The sequence below is a fragment of the Triplophysa rosa genome, linkage group LG24 (genome assembly GCF_024868665.1).
Source record: "Triplophysa rosa linkage group LG24, Trosa_1v2, whole genome shotgun sequence".
In the NCBI taxonomy this organism is placed as follows: Eukaryota; Metazoa; Chordata; class Actinopteri; order Cypriniformes; family Nemacheilidae; genus Triplophysa; species Triplophysa rosa.
The window spans coordinates 12,249,139-12,269,187 of record NC_079913.1 but is presented as its reverse complement, the minus strand read 5'-3'; the positions used below and the strand labels follow the sequence as shown (position 1 = coordinate 12,269,187).

The 20,049-nt window shown below is 39.8% G+C and overlaps 1 protein-coding gene across 21 annotated transcripts in view; it reads left to right on the top strand.

Moving 5' to 3' along the window:
• The window catches only part of celf2 (cugbp, Elav-like family member 2), a 146,580-nt gene that overhangs the window by 86,928 nt on the left and 39,603 nt on the right, over positions 1-20,049 (top strand). For 20 of the 21 annotated variants that reach the window (XM_057324601.1, XM_057324596.1, XM_057324597.1 and 17 more), the window contains one exon: positions 15,005-15,201. In XM_057324601.1, coding sequence (XP_057180584.1) covers positions 15,005-15,201 — 197 coding nt within the window. Of the gene's footprint in view, positions 1-12,072; positions 12,225-15,004; positions 15,202-20,049 lie in introns of those variants that run through there. The other variant, XM_057324602.1, reaches the window with a different exon arrangement.

Sequence of the window (20,049 nt, the reverse complement as noted above, 5' to 3'; positions counted from 1 at the left end):
TACTACAACTCCAACAATGGAGAAATGTCATTTGAATGGAACAGTAAGTGATGGTGGATATAAAGGTGCAGCAGATATTACAAGATCTCTCTTGTGTCTACTAAAGGTGCTCAAAGGTTCATTGTAAATAATTGTAGTTAGGTCATATTATGACGATTAGACAATTATTTAATGTGTGTGACAACCCTTGCTCTGATAAGCAATAATGTGCGTGTGTTAGCTCTTGGTTCCCATCTAACATATTGTCAGCATATGGTGCTTTTCGGCCATGGCCTCTGAAGCCAAATGTTCAGAGCACTTTCATTCTCGTTGGGTCATAGCGTGTATGTGTGCGATGTTTATGTCCTCGCTGGAATAACTTGGCCAACTCACGCCCGCCAGAGCCCAATCACTTCAAGCTTGCTTGCCGCTGTTTATTTTATTGACTCCCATGTTTTCTTTTCTTTCCTGTGCCTGTGTGCGCATTTCTTTTCCTTTCTTTCCCCCGTTTCCTCTTCTGTCAGTATCACTCTGTTCTCGCAAAGAAGCGTGAAAACGCGGAGGTGGTTCTTGCAAAGGAGAACTTGAGAGATAGACGCACTTGACGCACACTTTCCGCCATCTGTTGGGATGTTAATTGCGACGCGTGACCGTGTTTTTCCTTCCCATAAACCGTAATGAAAACGAACGCCTCCCCCTAACGTGCCCTAATGAAACTTGTGCGCGTTTCTACACACCTCCCTAATAAATGACATTATAAATGAGTTTTTTACAGTTTCCAACCGGGGACGCGCAGCTAGCCGCGCCTGAAAGTTTGTGCTACGTTGCAACTCGGGCAGATGTTGACTGACAGTTAGCGTCCATCTTTGCGTCATTTTGTCGTTTGACGATCTAAGATGCAAGATATTGTCGAAATGCTTCCCGGCACTGATGACAGATGAAAAGAATTAAAAGCAGATGGGGGAAAGAACAAAAGGGCTGTGAAAGACTAGCTCGCGGCTTTGGCAAATCTTACCGCGACTCACCAGCCCGATACAGCTACGACACCGAGGGAAATACGTGCTACTGAACAGCATGGGCACGGCTTTGTTCATTTTGTTTATTGACGTATTTTAAATTAAACCAACATGGTTCGCACTTGTTTTTTTAAACGATAGCTTTAGCAGCGTGTGGTATTTAGCGAGCTGTGATAAAGTTAGGACTGAGCTTTAAGGATGTCTAATTAAGGCGTCTGGAAGGGTCTGAATGTCCTAGGAGTCGGAGCACCTGCAGAGAAGACGACGCGAGCAAACAAAGGCAGCGTTGCACATTCCCCCGCAGAGGAAAGACAGCTCATCTGTTCGACGGTTCGCAGGCGATTGAAGGCATGCATTGTGGTTTAGCTCACAAGCAGGAGTAATTTAACCGAACGCGTCAATGGAGCAAATCTAATGTTTTCTTTTGTGCTCGGCAATCGGTACTGTTCTCCACAAAGAATCTTCTCTTTCTCTGTTTAGAGAAGAGCGCTTTAGAGAAGGGTAAACAGGGTAGAGAAGGGTAAATGCTGTAATTCATCCTCGCTTCATGCTAGGCGAAACGATACTATTCTTTTGTAAACCGTTTGTATTGAATCAATTAAAATCCTGTTTGTTGTAACAAACACTTATGCACATTAGTAGCATATTTAACTAGGCATTTTCGATCGAAACCAATAATGGGACCCATTCTACACAAAGGATGGGTTCCTTGAATGCCGATTCTTTGTGGCCCTGCTGATAGCTGACTTCTGGTTTTGTGATTAAAATTTTAAAAACTTTGTGTTCACGTTGCACAATTGCACCTGGGATATAAACTTAAACTAAGCTTTAAGAAAAATTTAGGGGCTATTTGTAGTCAGTTTGGCTTGGTTTCCTGTAGTGCTGCAACGATGCGTCGACGTCGTCGACGTGCGTGAAATGCGTCGACGCTTCGTATTATTTACGTTTATCTGCTGTAATAGCAGTTTCTGTTCCCGGGCGTGTGTAAATTAATCAGCAGAACAAGAGAAAGTATAATTCACCTGACAAAAGCGATCGAGAGCCTCGGACGCAGTAAGTTAGTGGATGGACGGAGGAATTCCCCCTAACGTTAAGTTACCCCCGGAATGCGATCATCACAGCATGGACACGCAATCACAAACGGACGGAGAGGGGAACGTAGATGCAGACTTTCATAATAAATTACTTTTTTGTAATTTACTTTTTTGTAATGTAAAACTACGCTTTACATTAATGATTTACATTAACGCTATTGTACTAGTGTTAGTGTATGTGACCCTGCATAAATTACTCTTAAGCTTCAAAAAGGACTGACTGTCATGAAACCTCCAATTCACTTTTTATGTCATTCGATAGCTTTATGTGAGGAATAAACCAATATAGCATAATTAAGAAACTCTGACCTCCGCTGGTGCTGTCTGTCAATCTCCAGTCAGCATGCGTGTGTACGGTGACGGTCAGTACGCTACTCTTTCCAACATGTTCCAATGTTTTCATTATTCTTCATAATGACAAGATGATAGTCTATGGCTTAGTTTAAAATGTATTTTGCCAGAGACTGTGAGTTAACGTTACTCGCTGAGTATAGCTTAGCTTATTAGAAGCACTGGAAGCGGTCTGAATATGTTGCGTCTTCATACGAAATAACTCTTTTTAAACCTCTGATTTAACTGTATACTGTCGGATTGATGCAACGCACTATGTGTTAAACATGTAACATATCATCTCTTCTCGTTGTGTTCTAACTATTATTTACTTTGGGGAGCAAAATGATCCCGGGACTTCAGAAGGAGTAGGTGCTTTAAGCGCATCATTGTGCGTCTGGGATGCGCATAACTGTAAATAATGAAGCGAATGCATTAAGCGCATCATTCTGAGTTCCAAGTGCGCGGGCTCGCTTTAACGCCACTCTGCATTAGAGTCTTTTATTCGGTGATAGTTTTGTACAATAAACAGAGACAGATAGTAGTATTTTACTTTTACACAATTATATTATGAGACTGAAAATAGAGTCGGATATTACTTGGAGGAAAAAAATACAGAGCATATATCATGCTCTAGTATTTCATATACACATTTTTGAATGTTTTTACATTTACATTTAGTCATTTAGCAGACGCTTTTATCCAAAGCGACCTACAGATGAGGGAAACAATGGAAGCAATTGGAACAACATAAGGACAACAAAAAGCATAAGTGCAATAAAACATTTTTTTTACCTTTAATACAGTACTTAAGTACATAAAAAATCTGTATTTTTTACTTTTAAAATTAAAACTACTTAATTAAAAGAAGATGGTGATTTTAATGTAAACACGGATTAAAATGTTAAAACGACAATATTTATTTATAAAATGTAGTGGTGTAAAAAGTATGATTTGCTTTATAATGTAAGAAAATACTAGAACTTATTGTTTATTTGCAAAGTTTGCCAAAGGATTAATCCCAAAAACTTTTTATTTAGATTAGTCGACTAATCGAAAAAAAAAAAAAAAAATCGTTAAATTAGTCGACAATTAAAATAATCGTTAGTTGCAGCCCTAGTTTCCTGTGAGCTTTTCTTTCCCTTTGTATACATTTTCTATATAATAAAACTCATATTCACTGATATGCTTTTTTAACCACTAATGTTTTCCAGTAAATTCCTTAAAAATATAGTGTTCACCTCATAATTTGATGATTTGATCGAACCCGAGGAAGCATTATACCCTGCGGACATCACTTTTGGCCATTACGGTAAATGCAATACAAATATTTGTGGGTATTCATTCACTTTATCTTTTTGCATCCAACCAAAGACAATTTATTGCATTTTACTTATGTATCACGCTTGTAAATGAATCTGCAGGCAGAAATAAGAATGGTCTGAATCTCTAAGTGTCGAGAATTAATCTAGGGTAGCTGTAGCCGTAGCCTCTCTTGCAACGATGAGAGAGAAGAATTGCGAGGGAGGCAGGTGGGCAGATGGGGAGTTGTCAGATGAAGGACCCGTTGACCAGATGTTCACACGCACAAACACACAGGCGCGTAGGTAAGCCACAGGCCATGATGTGCTGACTTGTCGAAGTTTGATGATGGTCCAACTCACGGTCATTATGATTGCTTCTCATGTCTCCACTTTCTGCACCTGCTGTCTGCCCGCCAGCCACACACACACACACGCACACACACACACACACGCTTTAAAGTGATACTTCACCCAAAAATGAAAATTCTGTCATCATTTACTCACCTTCGAGTTGTTCCAAATCTGTATAAATGTATTTGTTCTGATGAACACAGAGAAAGATATTAAAATATGAATATCTTTCTATTGGGAAGAATTCTTATAACCAGACAGATTTTTCCCCCCATTGACTCCCATAGTGTGAAAAAATAGGTGCCCCAGAACTGTGCCTTCAAAATGGCTTCTTTAGTGTTTAACAGAACAAAAAAATTATAAAATAATTTTTCCTGCTATGGGAGTCAAAGGCGGGCAAGATCTTTTTGGTTATAAACATTCTTCTAAATATCTTTCTCTGTGTTCATCAGAGCAAAGAAATGTATACAGATTTGGAACAACTCGAAGGTGAGTAAATGATGACAGAAATTTCATTTTTGGATAAAGTGTCCCTTTAACATGCATGCTGATACCTAACTCAAACCCCTACATCCTGAGTGTGTCTTTTGGAGATGTACGGAATGACTTTTGCAACATCATCAGTCCCGTTTCCCCTGCTCCACCCGGTTTCCATAGCAACAGTAGGGCAATAAAAAACAGGGATGTTGTTGGCAGGATTTTGTCAATCCTGTCGCACTGTTGCCTCAGATTTCCACTAAAGCCGCTTTCAGCAGCAAAAGTGTGTACGTGTGTGGAGCCGCACGTTTAAGAGCGCAGTGTATCTAGTGTCATTTGAGGAGCACTTTTCCCCTTAAGCACTTGATTCCATAAACATTTGTGAGGAGACATGGCTGCTTTGTTTCACCACTCTAAAAGAGGATAAGAACCCTGTGTACATGCATGCTTTAGGTGCGATTCACATTTCGCGCCTAAAACCGCATGGAAAACGCTTTCTTTAGTCAAATGACCCGCGGTGCGCGCGGCACTCTGTAAAATGTAACTATTTCCATCTCGATGCGCGCACCGCACCGTATGCACGTTGCGACCGCGTCGCTCCCTATTTGCACGCAACTGCCGCGTGTCTACATTTAAAATAACGAACTTGTGCGCGCAAATGACGCAAAATGTGAATCGCCCCTTAGGATTAGGAGTGTGTGTGTGTTATGGAGAGAAAAATGTAAAAAACCATCACAATGGTTAAATCAGTCTAACTAATGATTGTTTAATATTTTAGCTATTAATTACTTTCAATTGTTTGTTTATTTTAATGCCTCATAGTGTTAGAGTGTAGGCGACAAGTTAGAAAGCAAGTAGGAATGCAGCGATTAGATTTCTGTCCTGTCGGAACTTTTTATTGCTTAATAAACACAATTTTAAAGTATTTGCTGGTTAAGATAAACCTTTATTCACTTTGCATGACTTTCACAAACAGTTTGTGTTATCAACTGTATCGTGTCATCCCCAATGGAAACAATAGATTTGCCACTTTCGCTGATGTAGCGTAGTTTTATGTTGTGTAAGTGCCCTTAAAAAAAGAATTCATGAAAGTACACTGTTCTCTGCAAGGATATTATTTAAAAATGTTATAGGCCATTTCCATTAACCTCAAAACACAGTGTAATGCAGAGCAAGCTAATAATAAAAAAAATCTAAAATTAAATTTAAAAAGTAAATACAGAATGTTTTTTTTAAATTTGCATTTCTTAAAACTCTTAAAACATTTTACGTCAAACGTGTTGATTTTATATGTTGATATTACAGGTTAATATTAGTTTTCTCTTACTAAAAGAGAGAGGAAGAATGAGTGATTTTGCATGTTTTTTTATTTGTTCAAAACGACACACTTTGACGACTGGTGCACAGTACGACTTTGCATAGTAATTAAAAACGGTAAATAAAAATTCATGTTCTCTAAGGTTTACCAGTAATGAAAACGTTAATAAAATCGTTTCGAGTCCAATATTTATTTTTCTGTATTAGCCCTTCCATTTTCGAGTAAAATATATCGCCAAGTGCTCCGGTGGAGTTGTCATTGTAAAAAGAAGTGTCATTTTTTATGAGCAGGTTAAAAATGCTTCTCACTAAAACAAGTTGTTATTGTGTTTTTTATGGCTGCGTGTGCGTGCATCTCCTCCTCGTTAGCACTGAAAGACGGCATCTCTCCAGCTCGCTGCTTCATTAGCAAGTGTGACATTTATCACATCAGCGCCTCGCGTTTCCATAGTTACCATGGAAACTTCTATAGCACCCACCCCCCTTCACACTTTTAACAAGTGGAGTGATTAACAGAACAGTTTTGTACATCTCACACATGCCCGAACACACACACCGATCCATGTCGCTCTTCATAGTTAAGCTGGCATGTTTTTCTTAGACTAGTATCTTAGACCTTGAAAAATAATGGTTTCGTTTTTTATATTTTGTAGTTTTCTTTCTTGTCTGCTGACTTTGTATGCGATGTTTACAGGAAACGTTTTGTCCTAGATGGGGTTTTTTTCTAAATATAGCCGGAGTTTGACGTCTCTGACAGTTGATGAACATGATAACAGGAAATGTCTTCCTGGAGTCGTGCTGTGTGTCTGACCTTGGTGTGTGAGATTTTGTCAGTATGTGTGTGGTTAGATTCACTAATCTTGGTCAGGACATTGTAAAGGACAACTGCTTTTCATTGGCTGCATCTCAAAATCTAGTGAGCGACCTACCTAGACAGCGTTTTTTGGCATTATGTGTGTTAAAAGGTTTCATATTTTAGGCATTAATATTATTAATATTATTATTGATATTTGGAATTTTAAAGTTATTGATACATTCGATCGCTAGATAGCGCACTAGCATTTTGTTCTTAAAAAAGCCACCATTTATTTTATTATCTATTTTATTCATATTTAGCCACATTTATCTGCCCGAGATGAACATGATGTCATGTGCGCACCTTTTTTTATGGTTTCAAGTCTTTCAAGTTTTATTGCTAAGCTACATGCTACTTAACTAGTGACGCAATACACTATAATTGTTCATTTAGTTTCACCAATTTCCTGTATGTCTCTCATTTACTGTAATTGCATTTGTGTTATATCGGCCTCTTTTTAATATCGGTATCTGTACGGCCATTGGAAAACCTATATTGGTCTACCACTCATTTTTACATTGGATTCAAACATGCCTATTGATGCTTGAAAACGTGTATGATATAAATGTTTGAAGAAGCCTACCCAAAATGCATTTCTCATCAAAATGTGTTTGACATAAAAGAATATGTTATGCTATAATAAATACAGAAATAAATAAATAAAACATTCCCAAGATGCCCCGAATTGTGGCTGATGATGCTAAAAACGCTGTCTAGGTGGGAAGCTTATTACATTTCGAGACACAGCCCCTACCTGCTAAAAGGAATTGCTGAACAAACTGTTTCCCACTTAAATGATTGTAGCACAGATTTGTCACTAAAAGGGACATTCAGCATACAGAGTCACTCAGCGGATGGTTTCGCCATCACGAATATGATTGACAAGCCCCAAATTATGACTTGATGAAAAAGAGACAGGGAAATAAAGCGAGAGATGAACCATGGAGAAACAGAGATAAATCTTCCCTATTAAGTGTGGATGGATTGCGTATTTTTCAGAGCTCGGAGCAGAACGCCTTATTTTTATGTCCAAGGAGATTAATTAGGATCATAAAGCTTAACTGATGAGTAGAATTAAAGCATCACCTGTCGCCAGCGAGAGAGGCAGGCAGAGATGCGAGACACCGCAGCTGCCAGACAGGCGAGTGTTAACTTGTACTGAAGATGTGATTGAAAAAATAAATAAAAATCACTTTTTCTCCCTCCTGCTTATACACACACACTTGTCAGCTGTGCTCGTTTTTTAATGGAGGAAATTACAGGTTTGCAACTTCCACCAGCTGCCTGTCAGATAGTGTATGTGTGTGGACTGGATGGAGGAGGGATTTGGTATCCGAATTTCTTTCAATTCTACTTGGATTTCATTTGGCTTTGTCACTTTGTACTGTACTTTGACATGACCACATAATATATTATATCTGGTATTATTGTATATATTTATCAAAGGCATGCATATTTTCGTTAAAACCTTTTATTCACAGAACAGCTACAAATGATCCATTTTAATCTTTAACTGTATGCAAATATACTTTATGAAACATTCAGTACTAAATTCTTTTTGGATGTGCATCACTGTTCAATATATGCACACCTGGGAATGCGCTTGTGCATGTGCTTTATTAATGTGTCAAGTCAAACTATAATTGTATTTCTTAAAGAATGGATTATTATTAAAGGGGTAGCTCACCCAGAAATGAAAATTCTGTCATCATTTACTTACCCTCATATCGGTCCTATTCTGTAGTGCTTGCCTGTGCAAAACTCTCTGCCACATTTGCAGTCTACAGTTTGCAGGGTCTTAGGTCGTTTCTTTTTTTGCTTTAAGACAAACCTTGTGCAAATTCGCATTTTCCCCTTAAAACCGCACCTTAAAATTTACATTGAAGCTGCTTTAAAGCATGAAGAGATTATTTTCACAGACAAAAAAACGTTTAAAAATGTCATTTTGATGGTCAAAGATGAGTTGTAAGGTGTAAAATGAACGGCTACAGGGGGACTTCAAAAGATAGCATACATCCATGAATCAGTAGCAGTCAATAAATGTGGCTGGTGTTTATGCTTTATGCAGATCTATAGGTTTTTCCCTGTTTTATCATCTAAAAGGTGAAATTCCTAAGTCTGATTACTGAACACATTATATCGTCCATATCTGTTATGCAAGTTTACCACTTAATGGGGCAGTCGTGGCCTAATGGTAGAGAGTGACTTGTGACCAGAAGGTTGCCGGTTGGATTCTCAGGGCCGGCGGGTAACGACTGAGGTGCCCTTGAGCAAGGCACCTGACCCCTACTTGCTCCCCGGGCGCTGCAGTGATAGCTGCCCACTGCTCCGGGTGTACGTGTGTTCACCACTTGCTGTGCGTGTGTTCACTACTCTCTGGATGTAGTCTTAAAAGCAGAGGTCACATTTCGGGTATGGGTCACCATATCTGACTAATAGGTCACTTTCACTTAATGCTAGCGATGCTTGCCATAGCAACCATACGAAGTTATAAATTAAACATTGGTACTTTTATTGTATTGTTTTGTATTGCTGCCATAATTTCTGAAAGCATTTATAATGGTTAGTGGGACTTTTCCCATTGTGCACGACAACTTGATTTACAGTTTAAATAACCTTTATCAAGGATGTTATTGCTCCAAATGACCTCAGTCTAGCCGTAACTGTGCCTCCAACCATAACTTAGGATATACTCTTTATGCAACAAGGCAGATTGTCTAAGAACAAATGATTACCTCTCTTGCAGTATTGTTGTTGTGCTGGTTTGTACTGTAAGTACACGAGTGGTTGTGTGCGTTTCAGAATTCCTTACATTAGAACACAAACACACACACGCACGCACACACACATATCCTTAGGAGCAGCCCGGGCTGATGGAAGCTCTAGTTAAGCCATTAAGGCAGACAATTGACTCAAATTGAGAGAGAACTGGATGGAACGAGAGAGGGAGAGAGATAGAGAATGTTATGGCAGGAGTAGATCCTCTTGACAACTTAATCTGAGCCTCAGGACTTACATTCACACACACACACACATATATATATATATATACACACACAGAAGCACTTTTATTTTCACTTTGTTGCTTTTTCTACCTTGTCAGCATAGAAGAGTTGAAGAAAGATGGTCTAAATAAAGGCCAATGTATTTACACTGTTGGCACCTCTCCTTAGGCCTCTGTTGGGACGGGGAATGTAAAGGAATTAATGATTTTGGTTCTACGGTGTATCCAGTTCCACTTCCTTAAAGATTTTGCAGAAGCACTAGATAATTCATCCTAACCACTCTACAGTCATTGCAAAATTGCTGCAGCAATTCTTTTTTCAAACAGATTTGCCTGTCTGCCATTGGTTGGGAAAACTCCAAAACTCATGCGAGTGGTTAAGCCTCTGTAAAGGCCTGTTCACACCAAAAATGAAAAATCTAAAGATTACTCAACGATCATATTAACGTATTAACATATTAACCAGCAGATGATAACGTTATGTTCAATATTCATTATTCCTTAACTGGAAGAAAGATCACCGCAACAGTATCGTGCCTCCGTATCGAAACAGTCGTGGTGTGGACTGCTTTTTTCATACATTTAGAACGATTTTTATAGATATATTTGTTGTTTTATTGTGAATAGCCCTGGGCTGCTCAAACGGCATTTAGGTTTCATACTTTAAGTGCAGAATAATGAAACATTCAAAAAAACAATCAGATTTAAAGGGCCCGCACATTTAAAATGTGAAACTCCAGCACACAAGCTTAAAGTAAACACAGTATGGGGCCGTTCACACGGAACGCGTCTTCTTGTATAAAAACTCAGGAATGGTTTTAAAAAGCACGGCACAGAAAGTGAGACTGCATCTCCCATACAGCAGGCATCCACAAAAGCACCGCATTTATTGTGTTGCTTGCGCAAGTAATTATTATATATGAAAATTATTATATTCAGTGGCTTCTCTTACTTTTATTACTAATATTTAGTGTTAGTTTATTAGGAAGTGACGGTTGACTAGTTTGATGGAAACCGTGCTTATTCGCAAATGTTTTATGCGAAATTCCAATTTTGCGCATAAGCTAAATTCGCAACTTTGGATGGAAACCCGGCTATTGATGAGCTGTGCTGCGAGTAAAAGTTGAAATTCGTTCAACTTGACATTTAGACCACTGAGTTCTAAGTCAATTCTGTTATTTTGATGCTTTTTATAAGTAGATAATTCAATGATGATTCAAACCACACTGTATATTTGTTATTGTGCGCAACCAGTAAGGATGTCACAAAGATATATGAGCTCTTATTTTCCTACGTATACATTTTCATCATTATTTTGCTTTTATGTTTTATTGCTCATCAGCAGAAAAAAATCTATCTGAAAGTGATCCCAACATTATCGCTGCTCTATATCATAAAAGCTATGCTGTTTTTTTAAATGTATGTAACTTTATAATTATTATTATAGTTACCGGTTTTTAGTTTGAACGACCCTTAACTCTGCTGGGCTGGATGCTCAAATGGCATTTAGGCCTCACAAAGTGCAGCGAAACAGTTATGATGTGTTCATGTTGAGTCAGATATGAGCAATAGAAATTGGAATTTATGTTACAAGTCTGATGTTAAATGATCGAGCGAGTGAGTGAGCCGTTTTAGACCATCGAGTTGTCAGTTCTAAGTTATTTCGACTGCTTAGAAGATAATTCGCTCATGAATCAGACTACACTGGTCACGCTGTACATTTGTTATTGTGCGCAACCAGTAAATATGTCACAAGAAAAATGAACTCTCCATCCAATGTATTATTTTTCATCATTATTTTGCTCGGCATGAATCACATTCGATTCAAACGTAAGAAATTAGCTGAGGCATCATTACTTCTGCTGCGACGATGCAGATTTTGCAGCGCAGGGAAAACAATCTGATAATGCCTAACATCCATATTGGTGGAAAAAACGACGCTCAAGAAACGCTATTAAAATCGCTTAGCTGTGCTGTTTAAAAGGAAGAAAACACTGATTTTGCATATGAACTGGTTCTCGACCCTCAACTCTAGGCCTGAGTGTGTGCGTGTGTGTGTTTGTGTGTCCTACAGCCCGCTGTTACAGGCTTGTGACTTGTGCCTTTGTATTCCTGCAGGCAGGCCTTGTCGGACGAAACAATTACTAATTGTGACACACACAAGCGCGCGCACACGCACGCACGCACGACACCCTGACACTCACAGTCCCATCCCTCTCTGTGTATCAGAGTCAGGTTTCTGGCTCTTGGCCCCTGTTGACAGTGTCATGCTCGCTTCTCTCGCCATTATTGCTTTTTGATCGGTGGCGAGGGGTGCTCTTATCGCTGGGGGATTTATTGGGGTGGGGGTAGCTGAGCAGCGGTTGCCGTGGGGACCCGAGGGGGCAGCTTTCCTGCGGCGCATTCAGAAATGTCCTTTAAACAGTTCAAAGACTTGGGCGTCTCCGCAGAGAGAATAGGGTCCTTCTGCAAGAGATGGATGAATCGAGTGCAGAGGTCTGTGTCTTTTCGCTTTATCTTTAACCTTTTCTCTTTATCTGTCGCTCGTGTTTAACTCTAGGCCTTGTTGTTTTGAATAGAATGACAAATCGCGGAAAAGGAAAAGTGGGAGGCTTTGTGGTCGCCCCATTGACTGGATTGTTTTCACCTTTGATCCGAGAATGTGTATGAACCTAAAAAGTATTTTTATAAATTGAAAGCCTCAGGATCTGTGTATTGGTTAAATCGAATTGAATCCATAACACCATTATAGAGTTATTTACTTTTCAGGGCGCGACCAAGCTGCTGAATACTTAATAGATGTTAATTTGTATAATTTGCTGTATATAATGTATAAATTGAGTCATCATAGTCTTTAATGAAGCGTTTTGCATAAATGGTCTGGGTGGAGTGGAAAAAGAGTTTGGCATTGTTGAGACATCTGACAGTTAGTTTATATATTTTATTGCCAAAGTGAATAGCATCCAATGCAACACCTCCGTCTTTGAGTTCCTCAAATCTACTCCTCGAGAACATGTTTTATAATACTGATAAACTGGCACAATTTACTGAATAATGAAAACTACCTTTTCTCGTGTTCAGAGAATAATGCCTAATTTATGTCAATATGTCCTTGGAGTGATGCCTATCTCCAAAGGAAGAAGCTTGTACAGCGAGTAGGCTCACATGCAGAACGCTTAGTGCGATAATTAGTCTCGTGAGGAAACGGATAAGCGTTTTCACAGAGGAAAACGTTTATTCATTTATTTTTGTCTTTGTGTAATGCCAACAGGTGGGTTGGTCTTCTATGAGCAACTTCTCAAGTTGAATCAGAGTGATCTGGAGTTGGTTCAGACGTGATTCACGCGTTTTGTTATTTGTAAACACAGAAAGGGAAAGTGTTTGGTGTGTTTGGGTCAATAATACTCTTGTGTGCTTTCATCTGTTACAAGCACACAGAATTCCTCATGAACTCGTTGAACTTGCAAGATGGCCATCTTGGTGACACGTAAATGACTTGCGACATGACTGAGCTGAGCTTATGTGTATTTATCATGTCATGATCTTGTTCAATTCGGGTATTGATTCAAGACCGCAGTTTAAGGGGAATGTTTTGAGATGAAGTTAAGCTTTATTGACAGCAACTGTGGCGTTGATGATTTACCTCAGAAAATATGTCATCGCCGTCCTGTCAGTTGTGTGTGCGAGTACAGTTTTGAAACAAATGTAAAAGGGATAGTTCACCCAAAAATGAAAACGATGTCCTCTTGTCATTTCAAATCTGTACGACGTTCTCCTGCAGAACATATCGTACACCTGACGCGATGCGGCGCAAGGTGCAGCGCAAGTGTTTTTGCTAGTTTCAGCCCGACGCAGTTCTCATTTTCCCGTCCTGCGCTGCGTTGTTTAAATAGCAAATGCATTTGCACTCATTTGTGCGCCCATGGGCGTGCTGGTCTAAAAAGAGGTGCTTTCAGGTGCATTTTTGGCGCATTGCTATTTTGAGGAACTAAAAAAATAGACTGCGCCATAGACCAACTCAAACCTAGTCTAAAGTCAACTGCGCAATATTTCTTTTGTTATTTAAAGAGTGCTTTAGTAGAAAATGCGCCTCTGGGCGGGTCCACAACGCGCTTTCACTTTACTTATTAGACAGAGGAAAGCGCAGCAGCACACAAACCTGCCAAATATAAAAAAAATGAATGTATTACAATGTAAAGGATTACTATTGTGTACATTAAGGTAAAAATCCGGCTTGTCCTGTAGATGGTCTGCTCGCGCACTTTAACCTCACGCACGAGCAGATGTGTTTCCTCTCTGGAGAAGCATTCAGTCTTTGCTCTTTGCGTGTAAATAGCGAATACGCCATGGCGCAAGCGCAACTGGCTCTTAAAGGGAATGAGAGATGAGACTCTGATTGGTTTACTGCCCGTTACGCCCAAAAAACACCCATTACTCATTAAGAGAATCGGGACAACCCGTTTAGACCATGCGCCTAGGCGCGCTGACCGTTTTCCCGTCGTTAAACTAGCAAAAGGATTCGGACACGCCCTGAGTGCACCTGCGCCGTGCGCTTTGAACCATGTGCTTAGATCGTTAAAATAGGGCCCATAAGGTGTTTTGAGGAATGTTAGTTACCGAACAACGGCAGTACCCATTGACTTTTATTGTATGGACACAAAACCAATGCTATGTCAATGGGTACCACTGTTGTTCGATGACTAACTTGCTTTTTTTGCAGGGGAAAGAATGTCATACAGGTTTGAAATGACAAGAGGGTTAGTAAATTATGACATCATTTTCATTTTTGGGTGAACCATCCCTTTAAAAGTTGTATTTTATAAGATTGCTTCATACGATGGACCTCAGAACTTAAATCTCTTTTTGTTGAAGCAATGGTTTAACCAATCGTTTAACTTTTGGGCGGGGCTATTTGCTTGTCCACCCAATGGCAGATGTCTAAATAATTTCTAACTTAGCAGATTCTTTAAAACACGGTCTTTCTTTACTCTCCCATTAAGGCTGTTTACCTGCTCAGTGAGCACAACATTAACACAAACACATGTACATAGCACACATGCTGGGTGTAAAAACACTGTTGTGATTTTAACCAGCGTTTGTCTCCGTGTCTTCCTGCTTTAATGAGGAGCAGTTGTCGATCTGACCGGCCCACAGCTGCTCTCACTGTGAACGTTGAGACCAAACAGTCTTGCTCACCTTCTTCCTATACCCTCAAGTGTCTTTGAACTACGTCATGTGTGTACACTCGAAATAACGCTCGATTTCTCTCTCTGCAGTAACGGTACAGCTGGGAAGATGAATGGCGCCCTGGAACACTCGGACCAGCCCGATCCAGACGCCATAAAGATGTTCGTGGGACAGATCCCACGCTCCTGGTCCGAGAAAGAGTTGAAGGAGTTGTTCGAGCCGTACGGAGCCGTTTACCAGATCAACATACTGCGAGATCGCAGCCAGAACCCACCACAGAGTAAAGGTAGTGTGTGTCTCCTTTTTTTATTTGCTACACGTTATATTTTACATGCTTGTAATGTGTTATCTTTAGCTTCTGACTTCCTGTTTTGCTGCATCACTTCCTGTTTCTGCTGAATTTTTCATACAACGTTTTCTCGCTTCTAATTTTCTTACAAGTTGTTTCTAAAACCTAGTAAGCTGCCTACTGATACAGCATTTTAAGACATCCTAGACACGTTAACAAAGCCAATGTTCTACTTAAAGATAGCTACCAACATTAAGTTTGAGAATCTTTACCTTACGAAATGTACCCTTGTTTTATTATAATAAACGTGTGTATAGCTGCTTTGCAACAACGCAAAATTGTGAAACGCGCTACATAAATATAAACTAATTGAATTAAAAAATGTAATGATACGTGTTTTTTGGCAGATTGATTACCCTTTGTGTTAATATAGTTCTAATGCAAATATCATGGTGAAACCATGGTCATTGTAGTGAAATGTTAAGGAAACTGTGGTTTTCTAAAAATACCACAGTTGAAAATGTGAATGCCTTTCAACTGTGAATGTGAATACCCAATGAAATGCCTTGAAATCTGCAGCTTTGTTTGATTCATTGACAAATTAGGATGGGACATATTGAATTCCTTTTGGATGCCTTTTAAAATAGCCAATAGCGATGAAGGACGCTGGAATCTCTAGATTCTAGAGATCTTTTGATTGGTCAGAAGATTTTGAGGAGAAGCTGGCATGCACAATGATGTCATACGTTTTTTTATCCATTTTGTTTAAGTGAGATTCGGTATGTTTTGAATGCTTATATCTTCACAATGTTTTTTGTCAATGTTATGGATCAAACTAGATTTTCTTAACGCTAACATATTCATGCTAAAACCCAAAAAACTTCCATTTTCATTTCATCGGGACTTTAAAGTGTGGTTACTGTAATTGAATCTCGGCTCATTTTTGTAAGAGTTACCAAAGAGTAAAAAATAGAAATATTTTAATTGTCAAATAATTTAAGTTTTAAATAAATACAAAGCATTCTAATTCAAAGTGCACAATTTTACCCAACATTTCTGTGTACTGTGTGTTTTCATGGGATTATAGTCTTACATAGTTAAATTAGCTACATGCTAACATCAAACTGAAGCCATCAAACTGAGATCTCTCCTGCAGTTCTTGTCAGAAGAGCATTTCAAAACAGTTACTTATGACACGAAGGACAAGAGCCCATGTAGGCGGTAGACAACATAGCAGCTCACTAGGTTTAGTAACACAGTTAAATTGTAGGCATTAGCCCCACTTGTGTGGAGTGCCACAGAGTTAACACTCAAAAAAGAAGATGGCATGTGCACGGTTACAGTGCCGCCCATTCCATTTCCTTTCTGTCTTTTGGCAGATGAGTCAGGGTAGAGTGCAAGAGCATTACTCTTTAAATCCTAATCTTTCTCCCAAACACACACACACAGTTGTGTGTCGGGCCTTTCTGTCAGAGCTGTGCGATTGGCTTTCACACGGGGGTTATGTATGAGTGTTCCTGCTGCTCTGTTAGCAGCAGTTAAGAGTGTTTCTCTCAGGTCCCGCTTCATCAAGGCCTCTGACACAGCCGCCGAGCCATAATGGCCACCGCCAACCTTCAACTGCACTCTGGCCCATTTTCATTTAGGAAAAGGTCGCCCGTGCATGGCTCCAGCTGTTAAATTGGACCGTTTTTATGGTGAAATCTTTCAATAAAGTCACGGGGTGAGCGTTAACTTCCAGTGCGTCTCTCCGCCACTGTCTTTCCCTATGGCGTCCACCAATTAAGATGTTTTTCCTCTCTGAAAGTATTTGGTTTTCCATTTTTCTTTTCCCACAAGGACATATTTTCACCTTTGAAAATGACCAATTAATGGACTGATTATATTAAGAAAAGTGTGCCGGTTAACAGGACGTCATTTGAGGTGTCCTAAAGCAACGAACACACAATTTTAGATAACTGGAGCTCAGCGGCTTTCTGAAGATAGCATACACTTATGTCTTTTTAACTGGACTTGTCCTAGAACCTGTGGCTGGGTAAAGGGATCGGTAGCTCTTAATACACCCAATTGAGAAGGCCATGATGACAAAACTATGTTACTATGTAACCCATTAAAAATCTACTTGCACATATATTTGAAAATAAAGGTCATTTTTCACATCAATTTAGGACAAAACAGGGAAAATGAAGATAGTTCATCCTAAAAATAAAAATGCTGTCATAATTTATGTAGTTCAAAACCCGTATATGAGTCTTTCTTCTGTGGAACACAAAAAAGATATTTTGAGAAATGTTTTGTGTCCATACAATGAAAATCAATGGGGGCTAATGTTGTTTGATTACCAACGTTCTACTAAATATCTTCTGTTGTGTTACGCAGAAACAGAAGTCATTCAGATTTGCAATGACATGAGAATGCGTAAATGGTTAAAGATGACATGAAATGTTGAATCTTATTTATTTGGGGTGAACTGTCCCTTAAAAGTGGATTTCTTTGCAAAATGGTACCTTTGTAAAGCAAACAATACATGACTTCCATTGTATGGACACAACATTTCTCAAAATATATTCTTTTGTTTTTCACAGAAGAAAGAGTCATATACAGGTTTTGAACAACATGAGTGAATAAATAATGACAGAATTTTCATGTATGGGCCAGTGCCATTTGTCCAGCCCAAAACTGCATGGAATTTTAACTGTTGGGCAACCAGCACATTGTCAGAGAAAAAGTTGACGCTTATACACGTCCCAGTAAGACTAGGCAAGAGTGTCGCATCCAAAACACGCTGTGCCGATTCAAAGTGGGACGTCTCACCCCGTGTGCTGTATGTCCCTGCCTGGCCACCATAGTCCGATCATCAGCGGGGAGGTGCTTCCGAACAGACGGCCTCACAGATCGTCTGCCCCCTCTGCCCCGCATGTGTGTGTGATGCCAGAATGAAGGCGCAGAATATAAATGCACCCAGAGGTGAAGAGCAGGAATTGTTTATCAGTGCCGGGCTGCAATTTCGAGCCGCACACACATACACAGAAACAGACTGTCCCTTGTTGATTGAGCGATGTGAGAGCGGTCCAGGGCTAAATAGCCCTGAGCAGCTGGGGTTCTTTAGTAAAGATGTATTCCTGTGTGCCTTTGAAGTCCGTCACACACGCCTACATGCTCACAGGATGAATGAATGCACTTGTGTGTGCGCATCTTTTCAGTCCCCGGACACGTAGCCCAGGCGCGGAACGACACAAACGTGTGAGTTTTTGCGAGCGCGTTCTCTAAGGCCAAATGCAGACGTGTTATGCTAATGTATTGAAATGAATTCTAACAGATGTGTGTGTTTGTGGTATTAAGTCTGTACCTGTGAGGCATTGGAAAGTCTGTCTCTTGTCACGGATCAAAAGCAGATTCTGGAAATAATTGGCAGTTGTTTTAGTTTATCGAGACGGCTTTAACGTAAAGGAGAGGCACAATGTGACATTTTCAAGTGAAACGGCATATTCAATGGTAGATTTAAAAAGGTATAGGATGGGACTGTCGGGAATTGTTTGGAAATAAAAAATGGATACTAGAGATTGGAGTCAGCCGTGGAGGACACCGCTCTGGGGTAAACTTAAAGCAATAGTTTAAAAAAAGAAAAATTTCAAAAGAGAAATCAACCACGTTGTTTCATTTTTTCACAAAAAAAAGAAGATTGGAGCTGTCAAGGTCCAAAATTAAACTTGCTCAGAGTGGTTCATAAGCTATCTGCAAATATTCCCCCCAAAAAGCTGTAAGATGTAACAAAATCATTGTAATTTTTGCTATGAAGATGTTGATATAGTATTACGAGGACAAATAGTTGAATTTTTTTACCCCGCTTTTGATGTTTAATGGCCTTTAAACAGCCTTGATGATATCAGGGATGATGATATCATTTTCCATGCGGAACAAGTTATTACATTTTAATGAAACATGACTACGGCGAATATGTTTTTTCACTTTGGAATAATGTGCGCTTATGAATCGCGCACAGAAAATACGGAAATCAAATAAAAAAGTGGTTCTTTTTAACTCGGCTTTAACAGTTATTAACCGTAACTGAAAAAAATATCAAAATCAGCCAAAGATGAGACCTCTGGACTGATCCCTGCACTGAAATCATGGAGTCGGTCCATCTGCAAGTCTCAGCACGATTAGGGACGGTCACGGAGCTCTTGAGGCGGTCGCACGCCTCACGGTTTTATCCCGTCTTATCCGTCTCAGGTGAGGCGGCACTGTCTTTTGCGCCGCGTGTCAGCAGTCCTGCCACATAGGAACGTGGAAAACGCTTCGGGGCCGGATGGCCTGACCCCGCTGCCTGGGATTGTCAAACGTTTCCAGTGTCGCAACATGATTAAACAACCGCTGTCGGCGCAGAGGAATGAGACGGTGGCAAAAGACCAGAACGCCTGCGTTTCCTTTGCTTTTGCTGACAACTCAAGAATGAGACGGATCTCCAAGCACATTTGTACATTTGTAGTGTTTCGTATTAGCTTGTTGTTTTGAAGGCAACATTTTTTATGGCTTTGGACATCTGTGTGTTTTAGAAACGAAGGCTGAAATGTAAAAACCAAATGAACCCCAACTTCACGGTGCCTTCCAAGTTATTTTACTGGCGTGTTATTTAATACTGGTGGAATATTATGGGCTCATGTAGTATTACTATCCGAGTAGCTGTGGAGTGTTTAGGCTCATGTGGTATTAACTAAAGTCTCTGTACACAAAACATTTCTGCGCACCTTCATAACTTTCGTTGCAGGGGAATTGTCCGTCATACACGGCGACTGGCAGGGCCTCGTTGATAAAATACACACTGAATAAATTTCTGAATGAACC